Source organism: Pituophis catenifer, unplaced genomic scaffold (assembly GCF_029215685.1).
Source record: "Pituophis catenifer annectens isolate HBS135680 unplaced genomic scaffold, rPitCat1.0.hap2 SCAF_1, whole genome shotgun sequence".
NCBI classification, from domain to species: Eukaryota; Metazoa; Chordata; class Lepidosauria; order Squamata; family Colubridae; genus Pituophis; species Pituophis catenifer.
The window spans coordinates 286,552,164-286,576,401 of NW_027256881.1; the positions used below are offsets into that span (position 1 = coordinate 286,552,164).

At 35.8% G+C, this 24,238-nt stretch overlaps 1 protein-coding gene across 1 annotated transcript in view; it reads right to left on the bottom strand.

The window, feature by feature from the left end:
- Positions 1-24,238, bottom strand: part of RYR3 (ryanodine receptor 3) — a 244,899-nt gene that overhangs the window by 7,472 nt on the left and 213,189 nt on the right. The window contains exons 90-100 of the mRNA XM_070935838.1: positions 23,528-23,609; positions 21,912-23,236; positions 21,701-21,759; positions 19,535-19,703; positions 17,952-18,038; positions 16,916-17,113; positions 13,727-13,857; positions 10,882-10,924; positions 10,397-10,524; positions 8,805-8,865; positions 7,515-7,661 (exon numbers count right to left, since the gene is read on the bottom strand). Of these exons, the coding sequence (XP_070791939.1) occupies positions 7,515-7,661; positions 8,805-8,865; positions 10,397-10,524; positions 10,882-10,924; positions 13,727-13,857; positions 16,916-17,113; positions 17,952-18,038; positions 19,535-19,703; positions 21,701-21,759; positions 21,912-23,236; positions 23,528-23,609 (2,430 nt within the window). The remainder of the gene's footprint in view (positions 1-7,514; positions 7,662-8,804; positions 8,866-10,396; positions 10,525-10,881; positions 10,925-13,726; positions 13,858-16,915; positions 17,114-17,951; positions 18,039-19,534; positions 19,704-21,700; positions 21,760-21,911; positions 23,237-23,527; positions 23,610-24,238) is intronic.

Genomic DNA, 24,238 nt, shown 5'->3' on the forward strand with positions numbered 1-24,238 from the left:
TGAGGATTGTGTCATTGTTTTGATCAATTTATATGTACTCTCTTGGGTTAACTGAGTAGTGATTTCACATATAGGAATTTCCGCATATTGGATGTTCCAGGATTATAACTCTAGTTATTTACTGGAAAAGCAGATAATTCAGGACTGACCTCTGCTACAGCATTATTCAATTTCCAGGCTTTGCCTATTTTAACCACGAAATGGAATGATAGGCTAATTTCGTTAAAGGATCAAAGCACTACTGCACTTCTAACCAGAGCTGTCAAATGAAAGCATCTTGATGGGGCTTTCTTCTCTCTATAACACGGAGTAACAAAATCATAAAATTGGAGGGGGGGGGGAAGGGAATTTAGGCAATTCAATTCCTTGCTCTGTGCAAAATCCAAATTAACGCATCCCCAGAAGATGTCTGAATATATACAATGAAAGAGAGCCTATCCTCTTTATGGGTAATTATTTCAATCTGAATTTGTCTTCCTGTAACATTTTCTGCACAATAGATATTCTCTTCCAAGGTTAAACATCCCTAACTCTTTCAGATTCTCTCCATAATACATGCATCCTGATCATTTATGTCACCCTGTTCCAGTTCTTTGAATTCTCCTTTATGAGCACAATACTTAAGGGGAGGGAGGGTTTAAATGAAATTGGAATAAATGCTATTATTAAGTCAGATAGCCCTCATTCTATACCAGGGGATTTGATTTCATATGGAACTTTATTAAATTTTATTTCTATTTTTAGTCCTTTTAATTATCCCACCAGTAATTTGTTCAACTTTCTCTCTGCATCTTACATTCATAGAGTTGAAAAGGACCATTTAGTCCCCAACCTCCAAGTCACAGATCAGGACCTGTTAGGAACCGGGCCTCACAGCTGGAGGTGAGCTGTGGGCGAGGGAGCAAAATCAAAACTATCCTCCCTAATTGGTGGAAAAATTGTCTTCCACAAAACTGGTCCCTGGTCCCAAAACTGATCCCTGGGGATCACTGTTTAAACCTTAGACTCCAATCCTATCCTTAGCGCAAGTAAGTAAAAGTAAAGCAATCCAAGCAAATGGCTCCACTGAACATTTTCAGTAAAAAGAAGCTGATTTTGCTGTGTAGTTCCACTGCCAAACTGCTTTTTCTCTTTTGAATTTCTTCTCTAACATTCAATTATAATCTGTATTTGCATCCACTCTCTTTTTGCAGCAGCATCACACTGCTATCATATTCAGTTTACAATCAGCTACTATTCCAAGGTCGTCTTTGAAAATACTTTTATCAAGTTAGGTAACGTATATTTCATTTTTGTTTACGAAGTGAAGTATTTTAGCTATCTCTGTTAAAGTTCATTCTATTACTTACAGACCATTTCTCCACCCCATCCAGAATTTCAAATTTATTGTTACCTATTATGATATTAGATATCCCACCCAATTTTGTATCATCTTCAAATTTAATAAGAATTCCCCCCATATCATCATGAGTCATTAAATTTTGAGTACAAGACCCAGGACTGATTCTGGTCCCTTTTGGAATCGCACACAATCCCATGCAAGACAATGTAAGGAAAAACCACTGATGAACACTGTGAGTGCAATTCTTGACCCGGGTATATATCCAGTTAATATCCTTGCATTCGGTATGTCATGGGATATTATTATTATTATTATCAGGGGTGTCAAACTCACGTCGTCATGTTGTTGTCATGTGATGCATCATAATTTTTCCCCCCTTTGCTAAAATGGGGTGGGCCTGGCCAGCACGTGACGCATCCTGCCAGCAGGCCTGATCCCCCTGCTATTATTACCGTTGGTTGCACAGTCATATAGTTAGGTCAGATATGGCATTTTTATTCACCTACCAAGTTAGCACCAGATGAAAACGAATTGCAGGGTTTTGCTTAAAATATCCACTTGCCCTACACTCATTCATTGCCAAGAGCTGTTACTTGTTAACATTTTGCTTACTTTGAATAATTTAAATACTGAGTATAGCAGCTGAAAATATTTGAGGGGGAAATGGGTTGTTCTTAATTGGACCAGAAGAATTGATGAGAATGCTCTTTCAGACCTCTCATCCACCAAGCACCTTGAATAATTCTGTGTATTTCTGTGTACCCTCATCTACTGCACCTGGTCCTCTGGCTGGCTGGCTTTCTCATCAATTGAAGTATGTCCATTCATGGCCCAAATCCTTTACCTTTTTCTTCAACCAGTTTGCATTTACTGAAAATACATTTTAACTTGTCTTAAGGAAGGAAGGCAACCAACCTGTTTATATTCATTTTTTTCCTTCTTAGGGCACTTTAAGTAGGAAGGTTTTTTTGTTCTTTACTTAGGCTTTACTTGGGCTTACTTTTATGAACCCAGTTATTAACTCTTCACTCTATAAAATATTTTTTATCCCCTCAAATCTTTGTTTAACTCCCAGGTCACTTTACACGTTGGCTTACTGAGAGGCTTCCTTCCTAAAACAAGGCAGCTTTACATTAAATTCAAAAAGGAATGAGACACCCACTTACTATCCATCAGCTCTCAGGTCCGTCACTCTTTGCCATCAGCAGCTCTTCAAAACATGATCTTTGCAAACCCACAACTCAGCATGTAATCTTTCAAAAGACACTGCTGCTTTATTTATTCTTCTCTCTTCCTGGTTTTTGAACTCCTCAGAGTGAACAGCTCTTCCTGTTCCCTCTGATTGCCTCCAAGTCATTAAATGTTGAAGATCCAGAATCGAATACTCCACTCAGTATCTCATTCTAGGCTGATGTGTATTAGTCTGATGAACTTTCAGCGTCAGCTTCAAGCCAGCTACTTATCCTGTTAATTGTCATGCTATGCAGCCTACACAAAACTATCTTGCTAATCAGAAAGTCATAATGTCCTTTTTGAAATGCTTTGCTAAAATCAAGATGCATTATACCTACAGCATTCCCACAATATACTAAACAAGTTATTCAATCAAGAAAGTAGGATAAGGATACTTAGCAAGATTTTGTCATGGTAACTATGCTAGCTTCTTGGTGATTAAGACGGCTCTTGTAAATCTTTCCTGGAGGATCATGTTTAGCAGAATTAATCACCAAGCAGATGTCAGGGCAATACATATATCCCATCACTACTACTCCATGCTGCATTGAAAAATCTGCAGTTTAATTCTGGCAAACCTCACCTACATCTTCTTGGCTTAATAGGAGATCATAGATACCATTTGAGCAGGAATAACTCTTTTAAACTGCATATGCTAAATAAAATAAGTGCAGTGTCATCTCATTCCCTTATTGTTGCTTCTTTTATTTGATAAAATTGTAATTAATATGTAAGTATGCTTTATTGCAGCCAAAAACCAACAGGTTAAAATAACTTATAGGGGCAGGGGCCAGGCACAATTGATTGACTGATTATCTGTCATGAAATTGTTTTTGACTCCTAGCAACCTCATAGATTTACTCCAAGGTGATCTATTCCTAACCTTTTCTATTGTAGAAAAGATATTTTATCTTCCAACACTGCACTCACTGCCTCTGTAACTGTATCCCTCCCCTTTGCTGATGGTCGTTCTCTTCTCCTTCCTTTCTCAGAATTAAAGCCTTTTCCAGATTTTTTTTCATTTTTTTCATTTTATTAAATTTGTATACCGCCCTACTCCCGAAGGACTCAGGGCGGTGAACAGCCATAAAATAAAACATATGGATACAAAATTTAAAATAGAGATAAAACTAATTAAATAAATTTGGCTGAACCAATTCTAAAACCCCAATAGATTAAAACCAAATTTAAAATTTCCATTTAAAAAGAGAAAAAATTTAGGTCAGGCCAGCTTGATGAAATAAGAACGTCTTAAGTGCGTGACGGAAGGTACGCAGATCCGGAATCCTCCGTATCTCTGGGGGGAGCTCGTTCCAGATCGTAGGTGCCCCCATAGAGAAGGCTCTCCCCCTGGGGGCCGCCAGTCGACATTGTTTGGCCGACGGCACCCGGAGGAGCCCCTCTCTATGGGAGCGTACTGGTCGGTGGGAGGCTATTGGTGGCAGCAGGCGGTCCCGTTAATAGCCAGGTTCTAAGCCATGGATTGCTGGTCTTTGCATAATGTGTATGAAAAAAATAAATTTGAGCCCGGTCATTTGTTCCTTCAGTAGGAACTCGATCTATTCAATGTTCCATCAGTTTGTTTTCTTGGGGTCCACAATATTCTCAGGAATTCAAAAGCATCAATACATTCTTTAAGCCCCATCTTTTGCTTCCATAGAGTGTCAGAGGCAATACCTTGGATTGCATGATTCTGATTTTTGTAGGTGCAGGCCCATCATGACATTTGAGTATCTTTTCCAAGGACCTCATGGCTGCTCTACTGAGTCTATGGCATATTTCTTAACTGCTAGTTCATTTACTGTTGATGGTTCCCTAAAAGGCAGAAGCTATCCACCATTTTGATATTTCCAAAGTCCAGTGTCAATTCTAAGGCTGGTTATTCTATTTGTTCTCAATAATTTGGTCTTCTTTATACTTGAATGTCTTCACTATGCTCTTTGACTTTTGCATTTTTGGCTGTCAGGATACTGTCACTAGATAGTGCAGGTCATTAATGCTTCTTCCTCCAATTTTAAAATCACACTCATCTTCTTCCCTTATATTCAGCATATAAATTGAAGAAATCTTCAGCTTTGTTGCACTTCTTTGCCAATTTGGAAACACCCTTTTTGTGTCTGTACTGTGGTTTCCTGATCTGTATATAAATTTCCCATGAGAACAATGAGACATCATGGGATTCCCATGTCTCAGAGCACATTCCACAGCTTGATGTGATTGATATGAAGGCTTTATTGTAGATGAAGCACATACTAAATTCTTCTTGGCATTTGTTGGCTTTTTCAATTATTCAACATGTATTGTGTTCCTTGTTTTCTAGAGCCACTCTGAACATCTGACATCTCTTTTTTCATCTAGGGCTCTAATCTGCATTGGATCCTAAGAATTATTTTGCTAGCCTGTGAAATTAAGGGTAGTGTACACTTTATTAAGTCTCATTTTTTTGGTATTGGAATATAAATAGACCTCTTCCAATCAGCTGGCCAGTATGTATTTCTACAAATTTGTTGGCCTAGTCACTTGGAAACTTGGCTGATTTATCTTCTGTTGCTTGCCATATTTCAGTAGGCATTTCATCACTTCCACCATCTTTCTGCTGTCCAATATAGATGGCAGCGGGGACGACCTTCCTACTGTTGGTGAACCTACTGGAAATCAGTGTACTTGACATACTCTATTAGTCTTCATTCACCCCTCCCAGGACTTCTCCCCCCATTATAATGAGGCAACACAGTAGCACTTGGGATGGGGCAAGTACATTCAATACAGAATAAAATACAGTGAAGAATTTTAAAACCCACCAATATAAGTTCTGTTTTTTTAAAAAAGAAAGAGAATTGAGTATAATAACTAAAGAAAAGGATAGACCACGAATGATATAGTAGATAAATTCCAATGAAGTGCCCTTTTTCCTTACTTTAGCTTTGTGCTTCCTTTTTCTTTTTATCTTGCCTGAACCTTTTAGCTCAGTAACTTCAAGTTTTAACCTTTCTAAAAATTGATATTTCAAAATAGTCTGGAAGTATTTTGCATATTTTCATTTTGTGAAATGCCCAGGAGCTGAGCAGGAACTGAACTAAGGAAAAAGAAGAAATGAGCACACTCAAACTTGGGACATTCAAACCTTAGTCCAGGCTGACGGTAGAGGCCTTTCCTGGCTCTGTGGAGTTGGTATAATTAAAAATAGCCATTATATAGGTAAAAGTTCCCCTCGCACATATGTGCTAGTCATTCCCGGCTCTAATGGGAAGTGTTCATCTTTGTTTCAAAGCCGAAGAGCCAGTGCTGTCCGAAGACATCTCCATGGTGATGTGGCCAGCATGACTAAACACCAAAGGCGCACGGAATGCTGTTACCTTCCCACCAAAGGTGGTCCCTATTTTTCTACTTGCATTTTTTACATGCTTTCAAACTGCTAGGTTGGCAGAAGCTGGGACAACACCTTGTAACAGGAGCTCAACCTGTTACGCGGCACTAGGGATTCGAACCGCTGAACTGCCAACCTTTCGATCAGCATCTTAGCCACGGAGCCACCGCATCCATATACATACCAAAGAGTTAAAGATACCAAATAGTTAAAGAAATACAGTTACTCTTGGACTTATGACCACAATTTAGCCCCAAATTTTTGTTGCTAAGCAAGACAGTTGTCAAGTGAACTTTGCCCAATTTACGATCTCTCTTGCCACAGTGGTTAAGTGAATCACTGCAGCTATTAAATGAGTAACAGGATTGTTACATATATTTGGTTCCCCCATTGACTTAGCTTGTCAGAAGTTCACAAAAGGAGATCACATGACCCTGGGATACTGCAACCATCATAAATATGAGTCAGTTGCCAAGGGTCTGAATTTTTCAGCACGTCAATATTGGGGATGCTACAATGATCATAAGTGTGAGAAACAGTCATGAGTCACTTTTTTCAATGCTGTTGCAACTTCGAACAATCACTCAATGAACTGTTTTAAGTCAAGGACTCCCTGTATTGAAATGTTTCAGTGCTTAAGAACTATTGAGAGATAATAAATTGCAGTAGAAATAGATTTAAATACTGCTTCTTCAACAAAGCGTACTGTATGATAAATACTGCAATAATTTGAACATTCAAATGTTTAGTAGCAAAATATACAATTCTTATAAATTGATAAAATCATTAATACCTAGCTAAGAAAATGTTTACAATAGGCAGGCAGGACTGAGATTTATAGTTATAAATTTTATTCACATCTGCTTTGTCTTGATTTTAGCAAGATATATGATTGAACATGATTCTCCATCTAGAAGATAATAATAATTATAATGCATACGTTTCTAAACTATGTAAATATGTGAATTTTTTATATAATGCAGAGAAAATTCCTTAATTCAGCTAACTATATAATCAATCAAAATGTGTGTCTGTTTTATATTTACATATGGTAAATATTTTTGTGTTGTTACTAATATTATTTTAATGAGAAAAAAAAACACCTCTTTTCCAAAGTTAAGATATATAGCACATGAAGCTTTGTGAAAAATCTATTACTATTACTTTAAAGTGGTAGTATCCAAATGTTTTCTTGTGTAAAAGTAACATTCTGCACATTGAAACATATTATGAACAAGCTAACCTTCAAGATTTTTGCTGATATGTTACCTTTTTGTAATTTGTTAAAAAATAGTAGAATTCAGAATTTTGATTTTTTTTTTCCCATTTGCTTTTTTAAATAATATAATCTAGGGATATAGATTCATAAGTAGCTGGTGATTTGTTAATATTCCTCATTCATTTGATCACTATGTACTTTTAAATTATAGCATTATAAGTTTTCATCACATTTTACATTCATGTGTTACATTAACACTTTTGAAAGCATTCTTAATCACAGCCAATTAAATGATATTTCAATTTTAGTAACAATTGTATAATACGACATGAATTATATTATTAATAACTAACCTGTTTGCCATTGTGAGTTACAGATGACAGAATAGTACGTAAAGTCTTAAAACCCATAGCTATATCCAGCAAATGAGCAGCAAAGAAGAAGTTGTTGTAGTGGCCAAGAATGGACATGGTTGTATACCAAGCTAAATACAAGAAAGACTAAAGAAAATGTTAAATGTCAGAGAACCACTGCTATTTTTCTCATTGCATTATACTATTTCTTGTCATTACATTTCATTTATAAAACACTTTTGTGCTATTGTATTAAAATGCCTACAAAGAGGCTTATATCTCAATGACCAAAAAATCGAATCCTTCTAGATTATATTAATACTAATAGTAGGTTTGGCAACGGTTACATAAACGATTAACCAAAGACACGAGACTATTGTGGAAGAGATAAGTGTGCATTACATTCTTCTTAAGGTATCCACATAGTTATCGAGTGTTTTGTGCTAATAGAAATGACTACATGAGCTAATCCTCTTTTCTCACAATAAGATCTAGCCATAAGCCAAACAAGGCCTTTCCAGATGGAGAGGAGCCTTGATACTTATGGACATGTCCTCTTGCCATATCCCTTCGCCTCTCATGTATTTTGTTTTTGCAGTCTTCATTTATATGTCAAGGTAAATGGAAAGAAGAATGTGAAAATTATATATAATTGCTATTCCTAAATTTGACTTGATAATTTTAAAAAGTATACAAGGCTGCTTGTTAAGACCACAGGGTCTCAAGCGCATCTTAGCTAAATCATTATATAATGTTGCAAAATATGAAATACAACCAATTTAACACATACAAAATATTAAACAATTTTGCAAAACTGAAATAGGTTGGCTATTGGAACGAATCAGTAACTTGCTCATATTAGATTATTTATGATTGACTATTGCTCAAATATTCTTATCAATATACTATCATCCTACCTTTTAATTCTGGCTTTGTTCGTTGCCATACTGAAAATAGAATTTCTATCCTCATCTCAAAAAAACCATTTCCTTAACTGATATATTAACAGTATAATTGCATTTCTCCTCTTAATTGATTAGTTTTGTATATTTTCTTTACTTTCCTCTCTTTTTGCCGTTATTCATTTGAAAACAGATGTTCAAAAAGTTACATAGAATTTATAAGGATGGCATTTATCATTTGAGTATTTATGCTTGTAGAATTAAGTTCATATTAAAGTTGTGCATATTGTAAGAGAGAATGCATGAGCACAAGGCTTGTTTCATTTAAAAAAGAATAATGAAGCAAAGGATTTCTTTTTTAAAAAAATTAAAAGAACTGTTAACTTACGTTATCAGTGAAAACTACACCAAGCTTCCAGATTTGATATTTTGCATCAATAGAACTTAACCTAGTAATATTCAAAATAATTTGAAATTAATCAAGGTATTTATTCATCCACTAATTATAATGTTATCTTCCCCCCCCCTCCATTTGTTAGGCTTTCTTCTTGATAGTATGCCCACTAAAACGTTTCAGAATTTTGTGGAGGTTTACTGGATATATTTTTGAAAACAAACATTTCAGCAGTGAAAATGACCTTTAGATGAATGATAACATTATATTTGAACAATGTAACATATATACTAACAGACGTTTCAGCTCTCCGAGATCTGGTCCTTTATGTAGTCAAGGAAACATCATTCAGTATAATAGGAAAGTATCCGCGGACTTAAGGGAATCATCAAAATTTGAGTAATACAAAATCTTCAATAAACAATCTCAGAGGAGAAATTTCTAAAACAAGCCAATGAAGTCTTATTCTGAGGGGAGTTGAAATGCTTATGGAAAGGAGGAGAAAAATAGAAAACTGAGGAGGAAGGGAAATGGCATGTGTTTTGCTGACAGGAACACAAAGAAGCTACTGCCTGCAGTGCAACTTGTGCCTAATGGTATATTCTCTTGTACTGCCTTCCAATTAAAACTGTATGTCAAAGTAATGAAGCTAAAAGAAGAAATCAAGTATCTTATGTGCCAGTTACATACTCTTGTTTAAGATGATTGATCTCTTTAACTTACTTACAATATTATAAATGGTAGGCATAAGTACTTCAGATCCAGTATATATATAACCAAAAAAACCAAAAATATCTGTGTTCCCATTTGTATGTGATAATTTTGTAATAATGTTGTAATGAATCAGGCCAGCTCTCTGCTTTCAAGGTAATATTACACTCCCATCTAGACTTTATCTCCCTAATCTTTCTTAAAGTAATTTTGGTCAAAAGAAATTGAATAAAGATAATTAGCCACTGATGTATAGTGATATGCTCTCAAGCGACAATCCATAGGCAAAATGTTTAAGCTCCATTATATGGTGCAATCTGTAAGGGATTTCTCTATTAGAAAGAATGACAGTTACAACTTATTGTGTTACACTACAAACTCAAAACAAAGATGCCCAATAATCTAGCATTTTAAAAAAAATAATTATAGTTAAGCATATTAGCCTGTGAAATAAGCAATTGATTGATTAAGTATAGTTATAGATAGCCAACAATTCGTAATTCATAAAAGCATAGTTAAAATATTCCCTCTCTCACAACAGACCATATTAAAAATAGATATTTTTGTCCAAATAATTAATGAACCTCAAAGCTATAACAATCATAACAGTATTGCTATTTATATTTTGTTCTTATTAGGTTGCTGAGATCCATGAACTGAATAATAACATAATTTGTGAAAGCACAAAACTCTCCGGATCATCATTATAATTCACAAACACATGCTGTCTATGCATAGGATTAGATTGCTAAGACTTTGGCTTTCTATCACAGGACTGTCCATGCATAACCACAAACATAAAAATAAAACAAAAAAAAAATCCGTTGTATTATTTTAATACATTTCAGGTTATTAAACCTAAAAGCAAATAATACCATGAAATAAAAGAGGCTTCATCTGGTTCGGTATGTTCCACAGGACTAAAATCCAAAGCACTTTTATCCAGACCTAAGAGTTCTGCAATGCGCTCTGCTCCATATAAATCGCCGTACTTGTTGATTACCTTCAAGAAGAAAAAAATATAAAATATCATATTTTAATTCAAGTTCTCACTAAGTTTTTTAAAAATTTTGCATTTAAAAGTCGATGCTCTTTCAAAGACTGCTTTCTCACACAAAGGAGGGGTAGATTGGGGGGGGGGAATCTTCCCAGTGAGAACAATCAAACGTAACAAAATCTTAAAAATAAAGAATTACCATTGAAAAGAGTATGCAGAGATCGTTTTTGCAGTATGTATGTTCCTAATGTTCTGCAGAAGCATTTTGGACCAATCCAATATGTGCTTATTATTATCAAACATGGGTTACTACCTTTTATTTAATATTTTTATTTTGGAAAAAAAAATATTTAAGGAACCTACCTTTCGTTTCACAAACTTGTCCCAATAATTATTAGGAAAAGATCTGTACAAAGACAAAATAATTATTCAAATTTAATTAAACAAACAAACAAACCCCCAATAAACGATGACCCAGTAATAACAGCCCTCCTACGCACACACATAAAAAACCCAGAAGAAAATCCACAATCCCATCCTCACTAAAAATACTTTAATTGCTTTGGTGCTTTCTTATGTTAGTTCACATTATGCAGATATTATGTTCACACAAACTCTAGAATAAAGTTTCTTTCATGGAGTATCAGACAGGGCAAAAAAGCTCAAGAGAATGATGGCATCATAGGAACAGTTTCCTTTCTTTGCCTATATTTTCCCCATTTTTTAATTATTTCCCCACTCTGTGGTCACAACCCTCCCTCTCCCCCCGTCTCCCTCGTTATTTATCTATGTATCTAAAGAAATAGAAACTAGTCTATAAAAGTATATATGTCTAAAAATTCTTATTCTTTGAAATTGATAGTTGATCTAAATGGATCTAAGTTTAATGGATCTAATAAACTTAGATTGTTTTTTGTTCTTTGATGGTTTTCTTATTATTCATCAGATTTTATTGAGACAGGGTTACTAGTTGTTTTTAAAAATATCCTTATAGAAAACAAGCATCTTAGTATTAAAAGTAAAACATTTATGAATATCTACAGCCATCGATAAATATGATAAAAAGTTAAGTTCTTCCCTGAAACAGAATTCATCCTTTAATGTATTACTTTCATTGTATTCATTTAACTTCATTCACAAATTTCTGTTCATGCAGAAACAAGGTGTTTTCTCAGGGAGAATTGGATACTGTATAAAACACTATTTGTCTATGCTTCAATTCTGAATAAGTTTTTCCTAAAACGAAGTGCTAAGGGAATGTAAATGATCTTGAAGTATATGATAAATATATGGCTATGACTGTGTGAGTGGCAAACCCTGCTTCCAGTACTATTTGTAGAAGTAATAAAATTCCTCCACAATGAAGGGAGCAGCAGAAAAAGAGATTAAAAACAAAGGACTGCTGACTAGTAATTCTACTTTATTATGCTTGCAAACTTTTGTAACAAGAGGCTTCTGAACTTGGTTCTTCTCTGAGATTTTTCTGAATTAGCTTAATACTAAGTAAATCTCACGGTCAGATTTGCATTCTTACCTAAACTCTAAATAATATTCAACAGGCATTACTACTCAGTATACAGCCAGTAGTTAAATAAAAATTAGACCAAGAAATTCCTACTCATCTCAATCTCTAGGGAGATTCTCGGTCATCCAGGTCATGGTTGTCTCAAAATTGGTTTTTTTCAAGAGGCAACTGGTTTTTCCAGTTTTTCTTTGAAGATGTTTTGCTTCTCATCCAAGAAGCCGCTTCAGCTCTGGCTGGATGGTGGGGAATGGAAGGATTTGTACTCCTTGCAGACAGCTGGTCATTTGCATTCTTTTAGAGAGTCATTGAGACCACCTGGAGGTTTATCTGTGTCATCAGGATCACCTCAGTAGTGCAAATAAGTGTGGAGCCTTCTTGGAACTGTTGAAAATTGAATCTGACAAAATTGAATCTGTCAAAATTGAACAGCTGTCTCTCAACAGAGGGGGAAGGATACAACATCTTCTATCTCCAGTCTACAATGTAGTCTTTTCAAGAGTTCCAAAAAGGCTCTACACCCATTTATACTACTCAGGTGACCCTGATGACACAGATAAACCTCCAGGTAGCCTCAATGACTCTCCAAAAAGAATTCAAATGACCAGCTGTCTGCAAGGAGTATAAATCCTTCTATTTTCCACCATCCAGCCAGAGCTGAAGAAATTTCTTGGATGAGAAGTGAAACATCTTCAAAAAAAAAAAAAACCAGAAAGTCCAGTTGCCTCTTGAAAAAAGCACCTTTGGGGTCCTTCTCACCTCAAATTTTACAAAACAACAAGCATGTAAAACTTCTCTCTGAAAACACTAGAGACTCCGAGGCAGCGATTCAAAGTTACAACTTTCTATTAAGTATATTTATCACAATAGTCAAAAGACCATTAAAAAGAAATCCAACAATGTTCAAGTGTAATATGGAAGTAATATACAAGCAATATTTAATTATTTTTTCCTTTTCTCTGCCTGTGTGCCATAAGGGGTTGGGGCCCCTCAAAATTTTGACCAGCAAAAAAGGTTTATACCTATGCATTATTACTAATCCAGCATTTGGTTCAGATCTTGTCAGACTAAGCCCTCACAAAGAAGGGAGTAAATTGTCTGCTTAAGAAAATATTACATTGGAATAATATGTATAATAATATAATAATATTTATTTATTTATTTATTTATTTATTTATTTATTTATTTATTTAAATCTTTATGGCCCCTCCATCTCATCATAATGACTCTGGGTTGCTTCTCTAGTCAGTTATTGATGTGAAGAGATGATAAGGAGCATCATTAAATATTTTCCATGTAGGCAAAAATAAAAGAGCATATTTCCCATTCTTGCTTCCTGACTGACAATTAAGGATAGCAATAGTAACAATTACTACCAAAACACCATATAGATAACAACAATATCATTGTTGCAGCTAATGAACATATAAAGTTATCTTGCATTATATCAGACGAGTGGTATCTTCTGGAAAGCAGAATTCTCTTAAGCAACTTGCCATATCCAATGCTGCTACACACAAAATGTTGTTATATAGAAAGATGGTCAGTGCCTATATCAATACAAATGGTGATTTGTATCATACATAAAATATCATAATTTTACCTGTACAGAATTATGTTGTGTACACTGTCAAAGTAAGCCTTAATAAAATCCTATTAGAATTCAATAAACAACGTGGCACTTACGGAGTGTTTATGACTAAACGATCCCACTGCCCTTTAATATCATCTTCAGATGGTTGTTCAGTAATATATAGACCATCAAATTCTAGCTTCCTAGCAATGTCTTTTTCACGTTTGAATACAACCAAGGGAACCTTTAGGGAAAGATATTTTGAAGTATTTTAGTGATCTCAAATTTTGAAATGAAGGTAAATATTTTACATTGTCTTGGAGCTGACTGAACACTTATAGCATAACTGAGTTTCACTCTAAATAATCTGCTTTTAAAAACATTATAGATAAAGTGAATGATTATAACAAATATGATATTGTTATTTACAAAGCGATGTTATAATTTTAAATGACTGTATGTGCAACCATCTGATAATCAATATTATATAAATAATAAATGCTATTTGATCTAGAAATTGAATTGGGTTCAGGATTAGTGCAATGTATCTATTGATCAATAGTTTATAAATTATTAATAAGCATATTTAGATCTAATCCTGTTTGCAACATAATAAAATAACAGAAGAAGGATCTTTTATTTAGCACAAATTATACAATTAAATAAGAATACATAAGGTATATATAAGATGAAATGTAAGCATAGACTTGGATACTTTTTTCAGTGCTAGACAATCTTTAATGTTAACTGAAATCTATGCATTTAAGATCTATGTATGTTATTAAGATATCATCGAATCAGGCCAGTGCTTTCTGCTTATATAAAGAATACTTCACATTGTTCCCAGGATCTGCAGCTCTTCTAACACTCTAGTAATTTCTTTGATGTTATTCATCCACCTGATCCATTGTCTTTGTTTACTTTTACTTTTCAAGCACAGGCTTTTGTGAAATGCATCATTCATTTGAATCATGTACCCAGATATGCGAGTTTCTGCTTGCTAATAATCATTCAAAGGAAGCAGTCAATTTTATTTGTTTCAGCCTTTAGATTTATCAATGCTATTTGCAATCCAGGGTACTTTTAATAACCATCTCCAAATCTGTAATTTTTTCTTTTTCTCAATGTTCACCTATCATAGCTTGGGTGCTTTTCTTATTGATATTACGACTATTATTATATCGATTCAGTTAGATTGTCTTCAGATTCCATTATGTTTGTATTGTATTATTTTGTACTTTTTGCTGTTGTTTTTTTTATTCATTCATTGCCCAAAGTTGCCATTGGTGAAATTATTGGCCATATAAATCAATATTGATTATGTGTCATCAAGCAAGTGTCAACTCTTATTAACCACATAAATTTCCTCCAGGAATAAATGAATATAAGTAAATAGCTGCATACTACCAGGAAAAGTCTGTAACTTTAACTATTCTGGTAAGTCGCTTTCTCAGATTCTAGAACTACAGAATAACAGAGCTGGAAGGGAACTTAGAGGTTTTCTAGTCCAACCACTGGAACATAACTCTGGACGCTGGGAACAGCAAAAAGTGTCACTTCCTGTCCAACCGAAAGTTGGGAAACAGGTCATTTCAGGCCTCCAGAGGGCCTCCGAGTGGGTAGGGAAGGCTGTTTTCGCCCTCCCCAGATGCATAGAGAGGATCTGGAGTCAGGTGAGAAAGAAAAACGGGCCTACCGGGCCATCGTGTGCCGGGAGGAGGGGGAGAGGGGGTTGTACACGCATGCGCAGGGTGGGACGCATACAATTATGGGTGTGGGCACGCATGCACGCGAACCTCCCCCGCCCCTCCTCCTGGCACGCAATGTCAAAAAGGTTAGCCATCACTGCCCTATACCATTTCAGAGAAATGGCTGTCCAATTTCTTCTTAAAAACCTCTGTGATGAACTGCATAACGTTTGAAGGACCTTATATTAGTAGTCTGATCTCATGTCTTCTCATTAGAAATTTTTCTCTACACATATGGCACTAACTTTCTTTGTAAAATCTTAAGCAAAACTTTGCTTGTATGATAAATTAGTGATTTGTGCAGGGATTTGCACATTGTCTTTAAATTTCCTTCTTCAATATACTTTTTTTTTAGTATTGGCTTTATCTGGGCAAGAAGCAATATAAAAACCATCCTTTTCCAGATGACTCTTGCTTTAATAACAGGATATAACTTAAGTCTTGGTAGTACAGTGGTCTAAAGCACCCTGTTATTAACACAGTTGCCTGCAATTACTGCAGGTTCGAATCTTACCAGGTTCAAGGTTGACTCAGCCTTCCATCCTTTCTAAGGTAGGTTAAATGAGGACCCAGTTTGTGGGGGCAATAAGCTGACTTTGTATGAATATACAAAAGTATGAAGGCTATTGCTTAATGCATTGTAAGCCGCCCTGAATCTCCAGAGAAGGGCGGCATATAAATCAAATTAAAAAAAAAAAAGTCTACTTTGACTGGCATTTCTAGACTTGTTCATTGTCTTGAATTCTGGTTTGTTTTTTGATCGTATCTTCTAGTTTATGTTTGGGTTCTGATAGCTGTTTGAACTTAGTTGTTGCTACTTTAGTTTAAGCTATTGCCTACGATTGTCTGACACGCTACCGTTATTTAAGATACAGAATCTATCCATGCTTCAATATATTTTGCATTTGTGATTTTGCTGATTTGGTCTTTCGTTCTGTCTTTTAATTTTCTTTATGATCCTCATTGTTCTTCAATCTTGGATCTCATTTCATGGTTTCTGAGGTTGGTGTTCTCTGGGATGGTTTTAAGGGAGGGGTGGGAAAAGTTTATCTCTCAGAATCTTTTCCTATCCTTATTCTCAGACTTCCAAAAAGAAAAGGTTAAGCTAAAAAATCAGCTCTTCTCACCGGACCAGACCAACACGTACCCTCCTGAAACCATCTGGAATGCTGGCAGACATAGTTTTTCCAAATTTTCTAATATTGTCTAACCCAGTGGTCCCCAACCTTTTTATCGCCGCGGCCCGCTGAGCGCGCGCAGGGGTGGGGGCACGGCCCAGGAGCTTTTGCGCACGGCCCATTGCGCACGGCCCAGGAGCCTTTGCGCTGCAGTGTTCATGTCCCCCGGCCGCTGCGCGGCCCGGTGCCAGGTACTCCACGGCCCGGCACCGGTCCGCGGACCGGGGGTTGGGGACCACTGGTCTAACCAATAAATACATAGTAGCCAAGTGACTTGATGGAAAAGTGAGGAAATGTGTGTCTCTTTATATAATAGTGATATGACAAGAAAGGAATTTGTATTAATGGTTACATCAAGATAAAGGAAATGACTAACCTTCAAACAATAGTATCCAATTACACATAGGAAAGAAATAATAGTATGAATAATAGCGAGGGCCCTAAGTGTTGGTGCCATATAACCCGTGCTCTCTTGTAAGACAAAGAACACCATTCCTTCTTCATCCTCATCTTCATCTAAAGATTGCCATAAATCAGAATCTTCTTCCATTTCTTCAAATGGTTCTTCTGTCACCTGTCATTCACACATACACATCTTCTTCATATGGGTATAAAACAAATTCCTAGATAATGCTTCTCAAAGCCATAAAAATATGTACGATACTACTTTAAACACAGCATAACTTATTCAAACATAAAATCAGTGGATTAGTGTGATAGCAATTCAAATGGCTTGCTATGTGTCTTCTTATCGCAAGCATACTATATTTTTGTATTAATTAGTGGATGAAAATATAAAATATTATAATTGTCTTAAAGAAAACAACCAGATAGAATTGTCCTGTTCTACCAGACTGTAAGTCCTATAACAAAAATAGTATATATGAAGCACACGTAATACTTTCGTTTGTAAAACATTATTATTGACATATAAAATACTAGAATAGAAACCAATAATAACATAAAAATATGTAACTAAGATTTTTCATCTGTTTGCGATTTAATTGAATTAGTAACTTATTGATGGATATGGAAATATATTCTATAGAGTTGGTGGAAAGGAATGGAAAAATGTTTCCTATCTTTCCTGTCCCTTGCAGTTCCCAGAATGATTTTCCAAACCTCTTGCAGGATATTTCAGAACAGCTTATAAATTGATGTTGGAGGTTGCAGAGAGAAGAAAGAATTTTAAAAAGTATTACCAATTCTGCTTCTCCTAGAGCCCAATTCTTTGCAAATAGGTGGAACTATTTATGCATCAATGTATTTGGAATATAACATTATTCGAGCTATAATACTAGTATCCACTTTCATTACCTAATTTATAGTAATAATTAGCTAAGATTTTCAATGTTGTAAATATCACTCTGAAAATTTAGACACTATGCATAGAATAGATGTATTTACATTACCTTGTAAAAGAGCAGAATAAAATTGATGGCAAAGGCAACAAAAAGTGCGAGAAATCGTAAATTGTAGAAATTTCTTGCCAAATAGTGCTGGAGAAAAAAAAAGAAGATAAAGAATATAATTAAATCATAAAAAAGGTTCAGACCTAAAATGTTATGATAAGGAAATCTATATAATTTTACAAACTGCAAATCATAATAACTTTATTAATTTGTTTCAATTAAACTGATTATATTAACATTAATTATATTTCATGTCAAATTTTCTTTTCCCTTTTCAATCTCCCTTACAAAAGGCCACCCGGATCCCAGTTCAGGGATGAAATGTAAAAATGTTTGCTACCGGTTCTGTGGGTGTGGCTTGATGGGCGTGGCTTGGTGGTCATGTGACTGAGTGGGTGTGGCCAACCTGACGTCACTCATTGCTAGAACCAGGAGCTGCACATTTTGAAGCTCATTCTGCCCTTCTGAAGCCCCCAACGCTTTGAGTTTCCCTCCACCACCCAAGTGAACATCGGAGCCTTCTCTTGCAGAAGCAGAATCCAGCACAGAAATGGAAAAACAAGGTGGGGAATGGGGAGGAGAAGGTGTAATTAGCAGAATCCAGGCAAAGAATGGAAAAATGGGAGGTGGGGTAATGGAGAGAAGGTGTAAAAAGATGTTTCCTTAGATCACTGACGCTCCCAACAATGAGTTTGGCGGCGATATAAAGAAATGTCTTCTAGCTCTTCAAGATTGACTTTAAGCCGACAGCAAAAGTAGTGGTGGTGGTGGGGCAACAGGGATGTGTGGTTTTTGTGTGTGTGTGTGTGTGTGTGTGTGTGTGTGTGTGTGTGTGTGTGTCCCTCCCTCGCAAGGACTTGGAGGCAGACGCTGCCCCTCTGAGGAAAAGAGGCGGCGGCGAAGCCCTGGCTGTCACCTGGGAGAGGAGGAGGGCACGCTGGGAAGGGTGTACGCTGCTAGCTCCCTTCCCCACAGCCCTGCGAAGCTTGCCTGCCTTCTACCTGGCCTTTCACTTGGCTGCCTTCGCAAGCTGGACACGGAAAGGCTACATGGGAAGGCAGGGAAGCTTGGCAGGACTGCGGGCCATGGCCCGGTTCAGGGGCATGGCCAACCACCAATTGTACGGCGAACTAGCCTCAATCTCCGCTACCAGTCCTTCCAAACCGGTCCGAACCGGTAGCATTTCACTCCTGCCCCAGTTGTTATTTTAAGTTTAAAATAAAGGTAAAGGTAAAGGTTTCCCCTGTCCATTCATGTCCAACACTAGGAGACAGTGCTCCCCTCCGTTTCTTAACCAGCATTGTCCAAAAACACTTCAGTGGTGGTGTGGCCAGCATGACTATATACCAAGGTACATGTAATGCTGCTACCTTCTCACTAAAACAGTACCTATTTATCTACTCACATTTGCATGTTTTTGATCTGCTAGGTTGCCAGGAACTGGGGCAAATAACAGGAACTCTACCCTGTCTTGAACCTGGCCTGTCAGCTTTCCAGTTGACAAGCTCAGCGTCTTTAACCGCTGAGCCATCACAACTCTTTTTAAGTTTAAAATGCTATTATTTAAAAGAGATTCAACATACCAAAACTTTTGTCTGATAGATCTCTAGTACTTTAAAAAAATTAGCCATAACTGCTTCTGGCTTTTCTAATTTGTGTCCATGTCGTTTTCTTTTCTTTGGCTCTTCCACTTCCAAATATTCAGAGTATACATCATCCTTTATCTTATCGTGTTTTTCACCATCTTCCATGCTATAGGGAAATGACATGTTATGAATTAGATTTTTACAATGCCCAGATATAAACCATGGAAAGTCAGACATTGTACAAAGTTAATTAAGAGGTAAACATTTAGGACAGATGAATTTGAAGATGTGCACTTTTCAATATACATATATCAATTTCTGTAATTGCCCAAAAAGCATTTCATATACAAATGTTAATAAATGCATGCATTGTAGCAATTTCCTCTGTTTAATCTTTTCATTTGGCAAGGCAAACAAAATTTAGAGAAGTACAAAAACTGCATAATAATAACATTTTAATTGCATATTACATGGAAAATACAAATTAGTAGAATAAGATTGGCCAGGATCAGTTTTTAATTGCCAATTTTCTCTGTATTAGGACACTTATCCCATTAAAATTTCCAATCAGATGTTTGTTGTGCATGAAGGTGCCTTTTAATATATTCCCATGGTTTACATTCTGCAGTTGTAGAGATTGCAAGGCATAAGAATTTCTCTGGGCTAATACTCCATAAACAACAGTTTAATAGACGATAATAATTGAAAATATGCAACAATAATGATCAAAGGTGTAATCAGTTTTCAAACTACAGTGGAAACAGATCACATTTTATTACTTCCTTGACTTTGAAATGTTGCCTCTTAATACTTGTAATCTTGCCAAAGAGAGTCAAGGGGATTATGGACACACATATATGGTGAAACAGCAGTTGCCTAATAGTTTAAATATTATATAGTTTGAGAGTAAGTATAAATGCATTTATAATGTAAGGAGAGTTAGATAATTTTAAATATAAAATTTAAATAGATCTTTTTTTTATTCAAAAAGACAAATTATTGTGTTGATATAACTAAAAAAGGAGTGAAAATGTGAACAAAAGCATACAGGTGGTCATTGACTCAGGGCCATTTGTTTAGCAATCATTAGAAGTTACAATTGCTCTGGAAAATGTGATTTACCACATACATAAAATCATTGTAGCATTTCTGCAGTCATGTGATTGTAGCCCAGGTTCTTAGCAATGGTCTCATGTTTATGTCTGCTGCTGCATGGTGGGATTACATGATTGCTATTTGTGACTTTCGTAGACATGAAAGTCAATGGGGTAGTAGTGGGTTTCAATTTCAGTCGCTACTGGTTCGCTTGGGCACGCACACAACACATCTGCACATGTGCAGAGATGTCCGGGCAGGTGGGCAGAGCCTCCTGCTGCCGCTACCGGTTTGCCCAATCCGGGGTGAACCAGTAGCAACCCACTGCAATGGAGGCAGTAAAAGCTGCAAATGACAATCATGTGCTATCTCACTTAATGACCTCAGCAAAAAAGGTTGCAAAATTGGATGCAGTCACACAATGCCTCACTTAACAATCACACTACTTAATGTATTTTCCAATCCCAATTGTGGTTGTAAATAAAAGACTGTAATTAAAATTTATTTATTTATTTTGCTCTTGGATTAAATTTTCAGGCAATTCTATAAACTATATTATTAACAAAAATATTTGCTTTGGTTTTCAAATATTTTGTTAGAAAGCAACACTGTGACAAAAGTGCCATTGAAACCAAACCCATGTTCTTTCGTACTGCTAGTTCTACAAGGCATTTGCCATCAGCTGATTACCGTTTTTTTATCCATTTTGGGGGGACACTTCAAAAATGGTTATTTGTACTATTTATTAGTACAAATAAAGCTTTCTCTCTAAAAGCTAAAAGCTATATTATGGTAAGCTTCCCTCACAACTATTGCCATTAGTCATTGATGTTAGGGTTTAACTTTGCTTTGTTTGTTTTATTGAATATATTTTTTATTGATGAATGACCAAAATAAAGTTTCTGTCTGTCAGCTCCATTAGAATTAACTGGACTTAAAATATGGAGAAAAAAGTTGACTGTTTCATTGTAAAATTGTTAGAAAGCCTCATTCAAAATAAAGTTTCTTCAACCACATTTTCTAACATTAAAAAAACACATCAACAGTGTTTAACTATACATAGCTTACTCAGCCTTCTCAGATTCTGTTCTTGTTTCTGATTCATCATCCCTTGTAACTTCAGGTAGCTGAAATTTTTTGAAAATATACAGAATGTTTCAATTAATTAAAATCATGTGGATGACATCCATCCATCCATCCTTCCTTCCGTCCATCTATCATCCATCCATCTATCCATCTATCCATCTATAATACATAGCACATGCATTATTTTACCTACCTGAATTTTCTTCTTCTTATGAACTGCACTTTCCAAAGAAGGAGGTGTTTCTGATCCAATAATACCAGCAATGTCCCCAAGGCCAATATCATGACCATGTTTTGATCCACTTTCCTTTTTTGTATAAATATCAAAAATATCTGATAAGAGGTCGCTTTCTCCTTTTTCTTTTTTTACAAACTGCACGATTTCAGCTGCAATGCCATGTTCCAAAATTTCCACTTTTTCTGCTTCAAGCACATCGTCATGAATTCCAAACTGTGTTGGATCAGGCATGTCTCCTAGAATTTTGGTAACTCTTATGTTTTTGGCCCCTTCAACTAGGCCATCACCAAATACAGTACTCCAAAGAATCTGAAAAATGCTCCATATTATAGTAAGAAACATTTGAAAGAATCCTATAAATAGCATCCAAAGAGAAGAAAAGGACACTTTCACCAGTTCTTTAAAGGTCATTTTTTTCACTTTTCTATACTGTTTCCTTAGATTTTTCAGTCTAATGGTCTTGAAAATTGTGGCAGCGTATTTCTTCACTGCATCACATGCCATTGCAAATGCTGAAGCTGATTCAAAAGATTGTTCTTCTTTCTTGTCTTCTCCAACCTCCCTCAGATAGCAAGCTTCACTCTCTTCCTCCTCCTCAATTCTGTCAATTGTATCAGTTTCAGAGATCTGAGAAGCCAACTGCATTTCAAAAATGGTGTCCTCACAGAAATTGACAAAAAGCTCCATTTTTTCTTGCTCTCCACCTTCATTTACAACATCAAAAATAAACTGCCTTTTTGATTCTTTCACTTGGGGCTTTTCCCACTGTGTCCTACTGGATTCGCTAATCTCAAAATAAACTCGTTCTATCTTCTTGGCACTACCCATGATCTCAATACGTCCCAGATAAGGTTCAAAATAATTAAGGACACTTTCTGCCGGATGTAATAGAGTTTGAAGGCGTGAATCATTTGGCATGTGTTCTGAGAGATTTGTTAAGAGCACTGCCACATTAAACCCAATATCTTTGGCTGGCTTGTGAAATCTTTCAACAAAATCAACATAGTTAAACATATCATTTTCATCAGTTTCTGCACAGGACAGTAGAAAGTCAATTTCTGATTGCATATACTGCTTCTGACCTTCCATGGCTTTTTGAAATTCCTTCTTTGAGATTATTCCTTTTCCTTCCGAATCGTATTCTTTGAAGGCTTCTGAGCTTGTTAAATCTTTCAGCTTGAGAAACATGTCAAAGAACTTCAAAATCATTTCTACATTGCTCGATGACTCGACCAGTGTATCTACCATCTGTTTCCCAATTGTGCCATTTACAATGTTACCTAAATCACAAATGTAAACATTTAATTGAAATGCAGATATAAAGTTTAATCTATAATCACCTTTAGAAAGGATTACAACTATTTCCAGTTTTATAATGTTGCTTTAAATTAGCTTTGCAACTACTGTTCAACTATATTATATGTTTAAATCTATTGCAAATTTTTTTTCAAGTTACAAGGCAGAATTACTGTGGTAAATACAATACAGCTTAAATTGAGAATTTTTTTTTCAAATTAATTTTATTGTGACTTATAGCAATGGAAGGAATAACACTTTATAAAAAATTCCACCTTCAAGCAGTGACAACAGCATCACCACCATATCCTTCAGAAGATCCAGTAATTCCTTCAGCAATTCAATTTGGCTGGAATCCTAGGATACATATAAAGTTAACATTTACTTTTAAAATGATCTAAACTTCGACTCAATTCAACATGGTTATGTTTTACATGATTGGAACCAATGAGCTATGTGTGTCTGGCAGAATGCTTAAGTGCAGAAAATGCTATCCAAGGTAAGGCATAGAACAATGAAAGCTACCTTATCTATTCCATTGAGGATACATGGCAATCTACCAACTCCAGAGTGTCAAGCAGCAATCTTCCATAGCAGCTGTTTCCTTTTAACTAAAGGCCCTAGGGACCAAATCTGAGATCAATTGCAAAGAAGGTACTTTGGAACCAAAAGAGATGGCAGAAATTTTATAAATACCTAAATGCAGCTGATCATTGAACTACTATGCCAGGTAAAAGGATATCTGGAATAACACTACACAATTACACTAAAAGATTTTGGTGACTGAGTTGTATTAAGATGCCCCCTGAACAAGATGCCACTTTCAAGAACAAGGCATTCTCTCATTATCCAGTTTGTTCTTTCCCATAATGTCTGGGTGTCTATGAAATCTGCCCCAGAGGATTAGACAATTATCCAGAACAGTATAAGACATATTAAGAAGGGTGGAAAGAGAAATAGGAATAGCAAAAACTGCCTTTTAGTGA